Genomic DNA, 16,694 nt, shown 5'->3' on the forward strand with positions numbered 1-16,694 from the left:
TAACTTATACAAACTATTTCTCCTGGTTTGTAGTAAAACAAACCGTTTACATTTAGAAGAAAAAATGACTTCCAGTTTTTCATTCACTATGCTAACAGAAGTTTAAATTTCTCACTAGAGCCTTAGTCAAATTAAGCTTTTGCCTGAATACAGTTTTTTGTCATGGTAGGATTTTAAAATATTAACGATGTAGGTATATACTTGACTGAATCGAGATTAGTGGTTTAGAGGCCTAGTTGTGTTTCATGCTGAACTCAGGTATGGACTTAGGAAAGTAGAGTCATGATTTTACTTTGTAGTTAGTTTAAAGTTTAATAGAACAGTGTGACAAGTTTGAAAGCAAGCATGGTGCTTAAATTATTCCTGTAGAAAACAGAGAATTGAAGGATCTAATTATCTGGTAGGATGATCATACAGTGCTTGAGGATAAGTTAATAAAAAAAGATTTTTCTTTTTCTAATCTTGGCTGCAGATCTGAATTTATCCAACTCTTTTTTACATTTTTATATTTGTCATTTGCAGCATTCTGTGGTAATAAGTTCCACTGTTTTAATTACATATTATGTGAAACATGCTTCTGTTTTTCTTTTAGCAACTTCTTAATTTCACTTGATTCCCCTTAGTCCTTGTGTGACAGTGAATAGTCACTTTGTTCAGTATTCTATGCCATTCTTGATTTTATAGAACCCTATTATATCCGTTCCTTCTTACTTGACTGCTCTTTTCTCAACCTGAGGAGTCTTAGTTTGTTTAATCTCTCATTTTTGGAAGCATTCTGTGACTTTGCAGAACGGTAGCAAAGACAGATGTATTTTTCTAGTTATAGTTCATTTCTTTCATAATCTCTGAAAGGACAATATCTATCTGCATATTTTTTCAACAGCTCAGTAAAATAATTTCTAGTCCCATGTATGCAAGAATTACATAGCTGTGTTATTTTTTTCTCAAAATACGCATTTGCCAAAAAAAGCTGTTTCAGGTTAATGCAAGCTATTTGTTAATGTAATCCAAATCTGCATTTATTTATTTATTAATGTTGTGAAGGGGAAACATTCGGAAGATAGTAAAAGGATAAATGCTAGTCAGCATTTCTTAAAATTATTACTCTGTTTTTTCGTATTGAAATTACTTTTTTCCTAGGACTTTCCTTCAGATCCTTGAAAAAAAAGAATTAAAAAACAGTTTATTTTGAGGTCAAACAAAAATATTTTAAGATGTTTCTCTCTGTTGAGAAACAGAGTTTAAACAATGTTTACTTATCTTTGCTGAGAAGAGAAATGTTTACATGAAAAAAAAAGAGTTAGTGAAGATTCAGCATGTAGTTCTGGGGAAGGTGCACATTGATGGCTGTCAACAGTGGTAATTTCAATTTCTTTGTTGATGACTTGTCGGCTCCTTAAATCTCATATTCGCCAGAGGGGCTGTTTGCTTATTAGGATTTTAAGCAAGCACTGTCCACTGCTTCCAAATACCCTTGTATACCTCGTTTTGGCCTCCCTCTTCATGTCCCAGTTGTGTGCCTTTCTGTGACTTCCATTCTACTGTTGTACTACATCTGTTCTGCCTAGCACTTATTCCTTTATCACAGTAGTTGAATGCTACTTATTAGCAGTGGCATCGTGTTGGCACATCTGACTGGTTATCTGTCTGCCTTCACTTGATTTGGCCTCCTACTTTCCAAAGCTCTAGTTTTACTGAATGCCAGTCGATGGTGTACATCTGCTGCTTTATTCCAGGTGATCTCATGTGCAAATGAAAATTCAAGAATGATCTCTGTAGAAACCAGAGATCTACTTCTGTCTTCCAGACCAACCAGTTTCTCTCCAAATAAAAATCTTCACCAGTCTCTGGTGTTCCATCAAATATTGATGGATGAATGTGACTGCAATTTTGCTGCTGGTGTTGTTTCTTTGGACCTTGTTGCTGTTCCTGTCTTAGGTTAGTGTGGACAGCTTTATCATCAGCTTATCCTGTTGGCCTCTATTCTGTCATCTTTTTGTGATCTCTTCAGATCTTTACATCCAGGCTATAGTTTAATTTAGAGTAACACAGGAAAGAGTGTTCACTATTCATCCATGCAGCAAAAACTTGTCAGCCTTGACCAAATGACTGTTTCATTGTGCTTTTCCATGATGTCTGTGACAAGTCAATGGTTAATTTAGTATGACCATTGCCTGTGCAACTATTTCGTTATATTTTTCCTTCAGCCTTTGTCTTTCTGTTATATCAAAGCTTGACAGATGAAGATCTTTCAAATGATTTGTCATCCTGCTTATAGAACTAAATTTGCAAGGTCCTCTTCATCCATGGTCATCAGTCCTAGGCATTAGTCAAATACATGTTATCATGAGTGAATAGGCAGTGTGATAACAAATTACAGTCAATGTTGGCAAATGCAAAGTAAGGTTCACAAGAGGGAGCAGTGTGAACAAGTAATGTTTGTTATTACTTTTTAAATAAAACACTCAGTAAAATGACCTGAATTTCTGAACAGAAGTCTTAATAGAATGTCACATCCAATGCATACCAGTGGGTTTTTGCTAGTGAAAATGATTCTTTAAATAAAGAAATAAAAACAGACTATTATGTTGGATTGCATAATGCTATATCTCATTTAGTATGTGTTTGGTGCTTTTTGCGTGTCTTTTTAAAGGATCATACTGGAGTTACACAAGATGACTTAAAAAGAAAAAATGTGCCAGAAGTATTAAAGTCCTATAAAAACTTCCACAGAAAAACATATGGAAAAGTTGAGAGGGGGAAAAAGAATAAACATCAGTATGTACAAATTGATGAAAAGCATCACGGAGGCAAATTTATGAACGCAAACAAAAATTTACTAAATTATCTCATTTTTAAAGTACCATCGATAATCAGCTGACAATATAACTTGTGCATTCTCTGTGGGTGACCTTGAAATTGTGTGTGTGTATATGTACACATATGTATTTAATTACACATAACATGAATAGGTATTACTTGTATTGAATAAAGCTAAAAATGCACATATTTCTTTCCAGGATTTGGTTTCACTTTAGTAGATGGAGGTGAAAATCCCAAAGCTCTGCTATTCCTTCAGGCAAAAAAAAAAAAAAAAAAAAAAAAAAAGCCCACAAATCCTTCAGAATTTTGCTTCCACATTCCTTGTCTTTATGATAGGCAGATTTAAGGCTACTTGTTTCAGTAATATTTTGCTTTATGAAATCAGTGGGCAAAATGTTACTGGAGTATTTCCAGTAATAGTATCCTTTAATTTGAATTGTGAGTTGCCTGCTTGCCACAAGGATGATGAAATTATGTTTTACAAAGAGGAAAAAGTTGTAAGTTACACATATAAAGTTGCTTTAGCTTCATTGTAATTTTGTGGCTGCAAAAAAACATAAGTTGCATTGCTGAACAAATACCTAAGATAATTAAAAGATGAAAAGAATTCAAAATACAGATCGCTATGTCAAACAAAATCCTAATCTTAAACCAACTGAATGATCATGCATTATATAATTAAGTAGAATATGTCTGCATAGTTTTAGAAAACTAACTCAGAAGAGTAAATAAAATACTTAGAGATAGCTAGAGACTGTGTTCTAACAAGCACATTATAATTACCCTTACGAAACACAAAATTCTTCTAGACACTTTTATTTTGCGAAGACTTCTTATGAGCTTGTCTGGAATTTTTAAACAAGCATTTGATTTTTCTCTCTGTTTTTCTGCTTACTCTTTAAGGTAAAATTTTACTACTGAATCTTGCAAGTTAACAATAATTAAAAATATATGACCAATGTTTATGATACTAGCCTGTAAAACGTGGAAAATAAAGGTTGTGTGCTTCACAGTTGCCCTTTTAAAATTTTCTAAGAGACTTTGTATGAACTAGGAAAAAAAAAAAGGTGAATGGAAGCCAAATGATTCCTTATTTTTTTCTCACTGCTGCTAATTTCCACTATTTCTGTTTCTCACTATTTTTCTTCCCAGTTTCCAAATACTCCAACAGAAGATTTTTGGTTGACTGTGAGAACGCTTTTTAATCTGATTGTTTCACTCCAGTGGTGATAACCATTGTAATCTCATGTCAAAAATGAAGTGATCAGCTCACTGTTTGCTGCCTAGTGCTTGGTATTTAGTTTAAAGGAAAATGAAGTGGATGCATGTGCCTCAGTAAACCACATCCTGGGGTTGACTGGTAAATATGATTAGCTCATTATAGGTTAATTGTATACAATGATCACGTTTAGGCCCTGCACAAAATGCTTCCTGTGGTGAAAAGACAACATAGAGGGCCTGGGAATTATTTGAAATGTTTTTTTTTTTCTTCCTTTTTTTTTCTTTCCTGTAATGCAGCGCTTTCTTACTAAAACCCTAGTTCTGGTAAGAGCTTTTGGTGGTATTGTGGGGTGCATGCTGGTCTCTGAGTTCTGTCACAGCTCAAGGGTGGAGCTGTGATGTCTGGGTGTTCTTTGACTTGGAACACACAGCAAGTATTTTTAACAACTGTTGCGTAAGTAGCGCCAATGTGTGACTGCTGGAAAAGAACGGAGAGGTTGGAGGGTAGCAGCATATGTACCATTTGTTTTTCTTAGTATTTTGCAGTCGAATTGCTGCAGGGTTCTCCAACTTATTTCAAGTAGTAATTGAATGAGTTAATCCTCTGTTATGTTTAAAGTAGCTTTAGGATTACAACTTTTGCATTAACAGAAACTATATGAATTCTAATCTATTTTGCTCTGGGCTATTCTTATCTATTTGCTTATAAACATGATTTGTTATATGGAGTAAAAATGCATTGTAATTATCATAATCAAAGGGAAATGGTTCCTGTCAAAAATTCTGCAGTTTTGTTTTTTCAGTTTTTAGAGTGGTAGAGTATTATATTTTCAATATTCTTCTATCCAGAATGTATGCACTTATCTGTTTATCAGTTGTAATTTTATTAAACACTCCCTGCTGGAGATTACTATGCAAAAAAGATCCTGTTGTTGTTAACGTGAAAACTGTTTTATAAACAGAATCGCAGCCAGCTAGAGCTTTAAATTCAAATATTATTTCATTAGCAAGCAGGCACTGAGATGGTCTGCTGTAGCTCAGAAAACCATGAGCTAGAATAATGATTAGCAAAAACTAATGCGAAGAAGGATGTTTACTGTGAAGTGGTAGTGTGGTTTAAAATCATATTTCACAAGTGTGACAGAGGACTATTAGTATGTGAGAGACAGCGCTATAATAAGTGTAGTAAAACCAGACTATCCAAAGGCAAGAGCGAGAGAAGATGCAAGGAAAGCAAGGACAAACTGTTTTATGAGCGCCTGAAATTCACTGAGTATTACAGAGGAATGATTAATTTGTTATGCAATGTAAGAAGTAAAATGAACATAGTTGTTGGCTTCCCATATGCTCAGTGGGGAGAATTCAAAAGTCTGCTTGATTCTTGAATTTTTTCTTTTTCCAGCAACAACAACAATGTTTTGATTCCAGAGTGATAGGCGTTTATCTGCTCTTGAGTACACACTATCGCTGTTCAGATACTGTTGCTGAAGTGAGATGATCCTTTCCATATACTCAGCGCTGGTGAGGCTACATCTGGAGTCGTGTCCAGTTCTGGGCCTGTTGCTCTGAGAGACACCCTGCTCCTGGAGAGAGTCCAGTGAAGGGCCACAAAGGTGATGAAGGGACTGGAGGCTCAGGGGGATCTCATCTGTGTGTGCAAATACCTGAAGGGAGGGTGCAAGGAAGATGGAGCCAGACTCTTCAGTGTTGCCCCATGACAGGACAAAGGCAGTGGGCAGATACTGAAACACATAAGGTTTCCTCCAACCTTCAGGAAACACTTTTTTTTTTTTTTTTTTTTTCTTACTGACACAGTTTGCCTAGAGAGGTTGTGGATTCTCCTGTCTCTCCTGGAGATCTTGAGAAGCTATGGTGCTGGCAAAGCCTCTGTAGGTGTCCCTACTTGTGCAGATGTTATTCTGATTGTGTCTTTCCTGGCATGGCATGCCCTTTTTGAACTTTCCTATGTCCGGGCTTGTGGCTTTGCCTTCCCCTGGCACCCTCCCTAAGGAATCACCTCCACACATTTCCTGGCGTGGAGTTTCTACCCTCACAGACCTTGCCTAGTGCTCTGGCAAGTGGGAAACCTTGGAGCTGCAGGCAAAGATCAAGGAAAAGGGAGCATGGTTGTTTGGAGAGCTACCAAAGGAGAACTGGCAGAACAGGTAGGCTGAAGAGCTTCCTTGCTGCTGGGAAATTGGGTGTGGAGAGAAGCCAGCTAATGATGCTTTAAGAGCAGTAGTTGTGGGCACATGGGGGAACTTGGTAAAGATAATGAAGGTTTGGGTTGGAGCCAGCTGATCAAGCCCTGGAGAATGAAGAGGCTCCATTCTCACTCGGGCAGTACAAGACTATTTGCTCCTCCTGTATTTTCAGCTTTCATGAGTGATCATGATCTGCTTTGGATGAAACAGTAGGATGGGGCTGTCAATGTTTGTTGGCCCATGTTCCTTGCTAGCCTCCTCTGTTATGAAGCACACGTATTCTTAGTAAACGTGAGGGTCTTTAAAATTGTTTGAAAGATGTTTTACTACTTTCACCATGTCTGTGTATGTGTGCATGTAGATAGATGCACTTCATGCAGGTGTTGCTGGTGGGGAGGGAGAGATTTAAATTCCTTTGTCTGTGGTTTCTGGAGAACTCCCATTGCAGCCTGAGGAGATACTACAGTGGAGGTATATCTGTTTTAATTAGCACTAAGAATACCAGACAATTAGCATAGCTGGAAAACCCGAACAAATTAGCTTTGGAGGAGGAATGAGCTTGAGTTGTGTGTTACGTTGGGTTGGTATTAAAACTCTTTTCAGTATGAATGCAATCCAGATTACTCAGGCATTGAAAGTCCTTAGTACTTCTTCCATTATTATTATTATTGTTGACCAGAAGTACACAAATGGGACAGAATCAGGAGAACGCCTTTTGACATGAATAGCCCTAAAATACATCCCAGATGCACACTGGGGAGGTGCGGAGGTGAGAATGCAACAGTACTGAGAAGAGCTTGGTTGTTGGGATTCACACACTTGGTCTAGGTAATGAGAATCCTTAGTTCTGATTTCTGCACTCCCAGATTATACCATCTTGTGGTGCTAGATATGTCATGTGTGATCTAATTGAAAGGTGCTCCATTTGGTTCTTTAATTAGTAAAATTTTTACGTGGCATACATGCATTTTTATTTTTTTATTTTTTTTATTTTGTAAGCCAGCAATAGATGTGGGCTTCTGCATGCATTTATAAGGTTGTCTTGCTTTTTATGTTTGTCCTGAACCCCTGATGTGTTGGGGGTTTACCCCAGTCATTTTATCCTAAGTGGAGACTGAATATAGAAAGATTTTCCGCCTTTCCTCACATCAGAGTTGCAGGAGATGCTTTGAGTTTAGACTGCAGTAAATTAAAGTACTCTGAAACTCTTGACAGAAGCATAAAAAAAACAACAACTAGATGTACATACACAAAAGTTAGGGTGGCATGCTGATAGATATCTGGGCTGCACAATCTGTCTTGAAAAAATACCTAATTAGTTTTGGTGTGTCCTAGAAGGAAGCAGCAGCTACAAGTCTGTTGGATTAAATAGGCTTCACTGTTGTGTGACAATAACTTCTGTAATATATAACAGACCTTCTAAACAAGAGAAATACTAAATCCCTGTTGACAGTTTAAATTAATCTTAGTATATTACAAAAATTAAAAATCATTATCTTGTCCTTGTGCTATGAAGCTTGGTACTAAATATATGGCGAGAAGTAATGTAAAGAAGCTTCAGTTAACTTCCCTGGATGTTAATCAGATAAGCTTTAAGATTTATGATACAACTTGGAAGTCTTCATTACGTAAACATGCATCTCCTTTTGGTGTCTTGGGGAGCAACCAAAGCAATTTGTTCAAATAGAGCAAAAAAAGGAGCTCCATATAGCAGCTTAGGAGGGAGACAGCTGTTTTTGTTACAGCTTCTACTCTGACCTGCCTTGGTAACTTTAATTTAACATTGTCAAAGGCCAAAATTGTTAGCTTATGTATCTATTTGGAAACTTTTTTAGTCATTGTGGAGAAGTTTTTGGACCTTGTTATTACATAGTTTGATCTCATGCAGAATCTGGGCTGGATCCTTGGCCTTCTGTGATTTAAACTAGCAGAGAGTTTTGATCAAGTGGTTTAAAGTGCTTTTAAAAGACGTGCCTGCTAACTTAATAGTGAGGATAACTGACCAGGGTTGAAAGTCTGTTGATGAAGAGAGCTGGGAATCCAAAAAACATTAATAATCAGTACGAAAACCTGTTACTGAAAGCTGGATTATAACTCATGCAGCCAATAGATGACAGAGCTAAAGCTTATTGGTTATTTAAATTTCATCATTTTTCTAATAATCGAATGTTGCATTTTCAAACTCTGAAGTTCTTGTCAGGCAGAGTGTGGCAAGAGAGGAGGACTTTAACACCTTTACTTTGGTCTAGGCTACAGTGCAAATTGGAAGAGCCTCCTAGGTGAGGTGGGACTTATTTCCAGAATACAAAGGCACTTTATCCATGCAGCCACATTGGGAAAGAAATCTAAGAAAGGCTCTTCCAGCTTTGTGCCTCCTGGGGAATGGAGCTAGCCCTTCTATAGTTCAGGGCTAGTATCAGGGTCCCAGACTTGTCTCTAAATTTTACTTTTGACACAGTTATTCATTGCTTCTACTTATGGTTTGCAACAGGAAGGGGAAAATATTTTCTATCTGGCCGTGGATGATATTGAAACAGACACAGAACTTCTGATTGGTTACTTGGACAGTGACATGGAAGAAGAGGAGGAGGAAGAGGAAGAAGTAACTGTTATCCAGGAAGATGAAGACTCTGGCAGCAATAAAGAAGTGCAACCAGCTGGTGAAAAGAATGCAGGTGAACAATATGTGGCAAATAGTATAACTTGAGTGCTTAAAAGTAGAATCATAAGATCGTAGAATAGTTTGGTTTGGAAGGGACCCTTAAAGATCATCCAGTCCAAGCCCCCTTCCATGGGCAGGGACATCTTTCACTAGATCAGGTTGCCCAAAGCCCAACCTGGCAAAAACATGGCAGTGTTTCCAGGAATGGGGCATCCACAACTTCTTTGAGCAACCTGTTCCAGTGCCTCACCACCCTCATAGTCAAGAATTTCTTCCTTATATCTAATCTAATCCTGTCCTCTTTCAGTTTAAAATCGTTCCCCTTGTCCTATCACTTACCCTTGTAAAAAGCCTTTTCCATGTTCCTTATAAGCCTTATTTAAGTATCGAAAGGCTGCAATGAGGTCTCCCTAGAGCCTTCTCTTCTGCAAGCTAAACAGCCCCAGCTTTCTTAGCCTTTCTTCAAAGAAGAGGTGCTCCTCTGACCTGCAGGCCACACTTCTTTTAATGCAGCTCAGGATACAATTGACTTTCTGAGCTGTAAGCACACACTGCTGGCTTATGAACAAGTTTTCATCCACCGGTTCTCCCATGTTGTCTCCTCATGGCTGCTCTCAATCCATTTGTTCCCTGGAAGTAACGAGGAAGAAAGACAACACTAACTGTATGGGACTGGGGAACTGGAAGGCTCCCCAGGTTTGCTCTGAACTCTTGTATGATTTTTATCTTATTTTGGGTTGGGTTGGGATTCTTTGCCTAATATGGGGAAGCCAGTCCTCTGAGTTACTGAGAGGAGTGAAAGGGTGAACACAGATTTCATGACAAGTTATGATCAATTTTTTGAACTAAAAGAGTTCATCTCACATGACTATAGCCTTATAAAAGGTAGGTTTACAATCTAAGCAAGAGAGAGAGGTTCCCTGTGTAATAAACTTAGAGAAATAAACCTTTCCATAAAGGAGTTCAGCTGATCCTGAGGTAAGACATCTAAGAAGGGGTAGGTGACCTGAGCTGCCTGTTGAATTCTCAGCATGTTTATGGATAGTAGAGACAACCTGTGTAACATGCTTCGACTAACAGCCTAAGTCACACCTAATGCTTTGTATGTATTTTCAGTAATGTTGATAATAATCCTGTCAAGATAGATTGTCTATTTGGAAGGAGAAATAGCAGTGCATCTGTCACCACTACTGAGATGGCAGTAAAATTCAGTAATTTCTTAGAAAAATTACTTTTCCCACACCTGTGAGAGAAGATATAAGACCATTATCTGGAAGAGAAAGGTAGCTTATCTGAAGTCTTCCTCTTTGCTTTAAACAGTATTTGCTTATAATAGATTTCTGTCTCACATCCCTGTTCAAAGTGAATCTAGAATCACTAAATCAGAGAAGTATGTCTGCAATTTATCTGAGCAGTCTAGAGGGGTTCTAGTCTCTGCCCCTGATAGCATTTCAGAACCTGCATAACAGCAGGAGAATGAACTGATGTTAGATCTTTATTGTGTAATATGAAGTTTGTAAACCTCTGTTGAAGAGAACCAGATTGCACAGGCATGTGTGTGTGCAAAACACACATTGAGAGACAATATCTCTTGTGAATTTCATGATGCCATTTTGCATAATCTGTTTTTGGCAGAGAGTGTCTCTTAAAGTAACCAAAATATTCCCTGAAAACTATTGCTTTTCTGTTTTCTCTTCCAACCGTGTAGATACCCTCACCTGTAAAGAGGACCATGCATGTCCAAACTGTGAATCCAGTTTTGCAAGCCAGGAGATTCTAGCTGAACATCTCCAGACGTTGCACCAAAAACCCAGTGAGGAAAAGGAATTTAAGTGCCGAAACTGTGGAAAGAAATTCCCTGTTAAACAAGCTCTACAAAGACAGTGAGTAGAAAAAAAGAGTGCTTTTCAGGGATCATTTCATTCAATCATGTATTTCTGTTGGCTTAATCACAATTTAGGCTTTAATTTTTTCTACCTATTTCTATCCTCACTCTTTTCATATTAATTTCTTGTATTTGTTGGAGACTTCAATTTAAATAAGAAAGTGTCACTAATTTTTAATCTTTCAAAATTACATACTGTAGGTCAGATTAAAGCTACTGGTTGGTGCAAAGCCCATGGTCTCCATCAGTGGACTCTAGCAGTTTAGGAGATTCAGCTTTTTAACTGGAGGTGTCATTACAGAATTAGACTAAGATTTAGAAAAAGCAAATGATATCTGGAAGGACAGAGAAAGGAAAAGTAGTGCTTTGTGTTGGTTTAAATATTTGTATGGCAAAAAAACCAACAACCAATAACAACAAAAGAACCTGTAGCAGATGGGAGACTTTTAAGTCTCTTAAAAGTGCACTTTTAAGTGATCTTTTTTACTCTGTCCTTGGGTAGTGTAAATATGCAGGTTTGTCACTGAAGTCGTATATCTCACATTATACTTTTGTACAAATATAGAACCCTTTTTTCTTTTGGTATTTATATATATTTTTGCTTGCAACTAAGTAGATATATTGCTTTTTATTGTAGGTAGTACACTGGTTGCCCAAGTATCTAATTATAGATAGTACATTTAATCTAACTCTTTCATATCAGAAGGAGACTCATATTGCATACAATGTGATTAATACTGCTCTTGTAAAGAACTGCTGATGTTTCTTATGTCTGAATAATGTTAATGTATCTTATACTGGCAGTTATTTATGAGCTTTGTGTCCTTTCATGGAAATATATAGCAGAGAAATATTTGGTGGAGGTAATTAAATATTTTCTATTGAACATAGACTTGCTCCTTCTAGTCTGTAGTGGGAGTTGAATTTGTGTAGTATGGCTAGTTAAGTAAATCTTTGCATCGTGCAAAGTAAAATTAATCTGAGGATACAGCAGTATGACCTGAACTCTTGCTGTTTATGCATCTGATGAGTCCCACTAAATTCCAGGAGACTTCACATATTAAATAGATTACTCACATACTTAAGCGTTTGTAGTTTGATCTACAAGTAGTTTGTAGTTTCTAGCTACTGCAGTTCTGTAAATTGTAGAATGTTCCACTTATTTTTTTATTTTTTTGTTTTTCTTTAGTGTACTTCAGTGCACAGAGAACATCAACCCAGGAGACTCTTCAAGAAGTTTTCAGTGCTCTGTTTGCAATACTTCCTTCAGCTCAGAATCGAGGTTTTGTGTCTGAGTTACTGGACTGCTGTCGTATCATTGCTGGCCTCCCTTTGCATGTTATCTTTCAAGCTTGTTAGTGTATGTGAATCCTAACAGTGAAAGAAGTCAAATGCTTTCATTCTTATTTGCTGTAAGTAATGCATGAGGTGGCCTTGGAACTCTGCAGTGCAGCATGTGTTAAGCTCAGAGTACTTGCTGTGTGTCTGGTTTCTGCAGATACTGCTTCATGTGTTGTTTTTCTTTGCTGGTTATCCCATATAGTTACGAACAGCACAAGGAGGCATGCAGAGGGGATGCCAGATTCATATGCAAGGCAGATGGTTGTGGGAAGAGGTTCAAGAGTAAGGATGCCCTGAAAAAACATAAAGAAAATGTTCACAGTGGTAAGAAACAGTTTAATGTTTTGGGAAAAAAAGCAACAAACAAACAAAAACCAACACCTCTAACGTGTTCCTAGCCTTACATATGCAAATCAGAGTGAACACTGTCTTTTGGTTTCTTTTTTAATGGATTCATTTGTACCAAAAAGAAAATTAAGTAGTAACTAATTGCAAGGGTAAATATTCCTTCTCCCCTAGGGAGAAATTACTGTATAGCAGATGAATCATTAGTCTTTTGCAAAAAATGCAATAGGAATCTGGGGAAGTTTAAACTAGGCGAATAAGAGATAAAGCAAAACAATTCGGTAGTGAGGAAAATCAACCACTGGCACAAACGGCTGCAGGAAGTGGTGAGTTCTTGATCTTTTGGTATTTTCGGGACACAATGGGATGTCTTTCTGGAAGACATGCTTCACAAACGATTAGGCTTGATGAGGGTATTGCAGGAAATTCTATAGCCTCTGTTGTGCAGGAAGCCAGATCAGACAATCCACTAGTCCCTTTACGCCCTAGAGTTTTTATATCTGTGCACTGTGAATCAATAGTTTTCAATCAAACTTCACTCTGTTTTCATGAAAGGGTAAAATGCTTCTCTCAGGTCCACAATGCAGATCTCAGTTCTGTCATTCTGCTCTCTCTGCGTGTCCCCTCTCAATGTCAATGGCAGATCAGTATGTGTGGGGACAGCAGAATACCAGAGTGCAAAGAAAACAGTCTTTAGTTGATGAGAACACTGAGATGCTTTGTAAGATTTTCATTACATGATCTTTCTTCTGCCAAACTCTTACAGCATACAGAAACCCTTCCATAACAATTTTTATAAAAGATTCTCTCTTTTTTTGGTATCAGTAAGATTATTTTTTTCCCAGCCATGAACATTGTTATATTTAGGCTCAACTTTGGTCAGTTATGTATAGGTATACAAATTCCACAATTATTCTCTTGTATGATCACTCAAGGCATGACTAAGGTTAGATGCCTGAAGGATATTTTTGTTCTGCCTAAACAATGAGCAGAGCTTTTATTTTGTCACTTGGAAGTCATAGAAATCACAACTGGTGTCAGTGCAGGAAGGAAAATAACCTACTAATGTTGGACACTTTTTCAGTTCCTTCGTGTCTTGCAATACCTGGAGGCAAGGAAAAGTAGAAGGGATTGCTACATGTGTAGTCCATTATGCAATGTTATGAGCAGAGGCATAGGTATTCACTATCACCTTCCTCTCCTCTGGAAGGCTCTTGTTAATGCTCTTGTAAGTTAAGGTACTAAGTTTATTCCTGTATTTTTATGTATATCAGTACATGTCAATACTTACCATAGGTTTTATAATAGCAAATACAGATGTGAGATGAAGTACTTACATATTGCTAGAAATTTAAGTATTGAACTGATTGACAGGGTACACTGTAGTGAAAAATGTACCTTTTATTATGCTTTCACATTCTGCTCACTACACATGGGCAGCTTTCTTCATTATCATCTTTCAGTTCTCTGATCCATTATGATAGTATGACCTAAGCTTGGTGTACTAATTTTACATTCAAAGTCTTAGAAATCCTATATTATCTTAAAGCCTGCTATTAGATTCTTTTATTTCTTTGTACAAAATGTTCATTGGAAATAAAATTCTTTATTTGGAAATAAAACTGTGGGCAATAAAATGGTCTACAAATGAATAACATTCTTTACAAATTCCTCCATTAACAGCAGGCTATGGTGTGTCAACATGACATATGCTGCCTTTATTTTCTAGCTTAGTTGCTTTAGTTTTATCCTGATCAATCATCAACAGAATGGAAACACTGAAGACTAAGACACATTTTGCTAGTCCCAAATGGCTAAGAAATGCTAGTGTTTCTAGTTACGGCCCCCATAGGTCATTTTTGATTACGAGTCATTTCAACACGTTTTAGCAAAATGTTATGTATATAGTTTCATTCAATTTTTAAAAAGTAATTTTATTTTAACGATATAAATAGTAAATAAGTCTTGTTATCAGTCTCATTTGAAAGATGATACTTTTGCAGGAGAAATTACTGTTACTAAAGCAGTATGAAACGTTCTTTCTGGAATTGTAGTGCTTGCATTTGTGCACACAGTCTTGGCATCAATGGATGGAAAAATACCAATTAGGAACATGTGTTATGATTGCAATTAGTCAAAAGACCCAATTTACCTCTCATGTTAGTAAACCAAAGCAGTAAATTATCTGCTCATACCATGTGCCAAATAACAAGATGCAGTAAAGCATGGCATAAGTTCTTAAGTGAACCTAGGAAGAACGGATCTGTTGTTCAGGGCAATTCCCAGTATCCTGGGTGATTTCTCCTTTAGAAGTCTCAGGAACCACTCAGTGGTTTCCTTTCAATTATGTTTGTAAGTGAGAATTTAGTGCAGACTGATTTGCAGCCACAGACAGCAGGTGTGGTTGCCTCATTTTACTTCATGCACAGAAGGTATGAGGGCACCTTCTTGAGCCATCTGTTAGGTGAGGGCTCTCAAGACCAGCTCTATTAGCCATCTTTATTTGACTGTTTTGTCTACATGTATGCTTTAACATGTAGTCTAGAGTAGCACTTGTGATCTTACAGATCACCGTTTTAGTACTAAAATAGATAAAAGAGGAGAGGGATTGTCATTATAATTATTTAAGTTTAGTATTTTGGAAGGGAAGACAAAAGGAAGGCCAGGATTAATTTTTTCTTCTTGAAGATTACTCCCAAGTAATAATCTGGAAAAACAAATAATCAGAATCAACATCATATTAATTCTTTAGGACAGCAGGAACAGGAAAGATATACAATGCTGAGAGTGAAAAATTGAGCTGGAAACCATCAATAGGTTTGTTCAGGATCCATAATTTGTCTGTGTTTGAATAAACAGTGCTTGCCTCTCTTTGGTTCGGATTCCATTCTTTTTAGTGTTCAATGTAATGTGAACATTTTTTACATAAGCTATGAAATACCTTGCATAGGCATGTAACTATAAACAAAAAATTAGGTTTGTGGTAGCTTTGCCTTGTGATAGTTTTGTGGGTTATTAAAATGAATTTCAAATGACAAATAATAGAGAAATCCAAATAAATGCTTTGTCACTTCTTAAAGCAACTGCAAAAAAGTTAGGAAAATATATCTGGCAGCGGACCTGTAGCTTGGTTTGTAATTTACATTATAGACTAGATTTGAATTTGTGATCTGGTGCTAATACACATTGCCTATCTTGTTCAGTTAAAGGCCATTAAGGCTATGTTACTAGAATGCTTAATGCTTTCTGAATAGAGAAAAATGGGAAATGGTTGTTTGGGATCTTTTTTGTCATTGCTGCAATAACTTCTTTCAGGAGTACTTCTGTTAAAGCTATAGTATACATTTTTTGAAGATATTAGTTGAATTGACTTCTGGAAGAATTCAGCTGTTCAGTTATGAGATGAATTATTCTTAGTTGTGAATTGTGCTCTTCATATTTGATTGGTTAATGTGTGATAATATCTATATCAAGTTTTTTTCTATATTGTTCTAGTTTTCTTGCTTTACATTCCATTAGTAACTGTCTCGTTGGACACCCACAGAGAACTCCTGATACTGAATACTTTCAAGATGGGATACAAATGTAAAAATCTTATGTCAATGAAATGACCTATGAAAAGTCACAAACTCAGTAGAAATATTTAGGTTCTTTCTTAGCACTTCCTTTTTAAGCTGTTGGTGGTATTTTGTTTTTGTTTCAGGAAATTCTAGGAAGAAGCTGATGTGTTCAGTGTGCAATAAGAAATGTTCCTCAGCAACAAATCTCCAAGAGCATCGAAAGGTCAGTGAGATGAAGGCTAACCAACAGCAGGCTTTGATTTCACTAAGATGTAAGACTGTGGTGCCTAAGTGACTTGAAAGGTGCTGTAATACAAACCTTTGACTAATCTCCGCCATAGTTACAAAAACAATTTGTTTTGTTTTGGGTATTTATTTTTGTAATCACAATTGGTTGCACTAAAAGTCTTTCTAACGTTGTAGTGGATCCTTTACCAAGTACAAAAAATGTTTGTGCTTGTTTCATTTGTGCTTTCCAATATTAAGTCAAAGATGCATGCTGTTGTTTAGCATTCTTAAACGCTATAAATGTAAAAGTATGTAACCTAACTAAGATGGCACATAGGCCTTAAAATAGGTCCGTGAGTCTTTGATTTTTGGACAAAATGCAGTCAGTCTTTCTTATTACCTTGTTGACATAACAGTAGGATTGT

The 16,694-nt window shown here is 36.8% G+C and overlaps 1 protein-coding gene across 5 annotated transcripts in view; it reads left to right on the forward strand.

Moving 5' to 3' along the window:
- Window positions 1-16,694, forward strand: part of PRDM5 (PR/SET domain 5) — an 88,865-nt gene that overhangs the window by 16,762 nt on the left and 55,409 nt on the right. For all 5 annotated transcript variants that reach the window (XM_035551838.2, XM_035551851.2, XM_035551842.2 and 2 more), the window contains exons 4-8: window positions 8,740-8,923; window positions 10,619-10,793; window positions 11,985-12,077; window positions 12,339-12,460; window positions 16,185-16,264. In XM_035551838.2, the coding sequence (XP_035407731.1) occupies window positions 8,740-8,923; window positions 10,619-10,793; window positions 11,985-12,077; window positions 12,339-12,460; window positions 16,185-16,264 (654 nt within the window). The remainder of the gene's footprint in view (window positions 1-8,739; window positions 8,924-10,618; window positions 10,794-11,984; window positions 12,078-12,338; window positions 12,461-16,184; window positions 16,265-16,694) is intronic.

Source organism: Cygnus atratus, chromosome 4 (assembly GCF_013377495.2).
Source record: "Cygnus atratus isolate AKBS03 ecotype Queensland, Australia chromosome 4, CAtr_DNAZoo_HiC_assembly, whole genome shotgun sequence".
Taxonomy (NCBI): domain Eukaryota; kingdom Metazoa; phylum Chordata; class Aves; order Anseriformes; family Anatidae; genus Cygnus; species Cygnus atratus.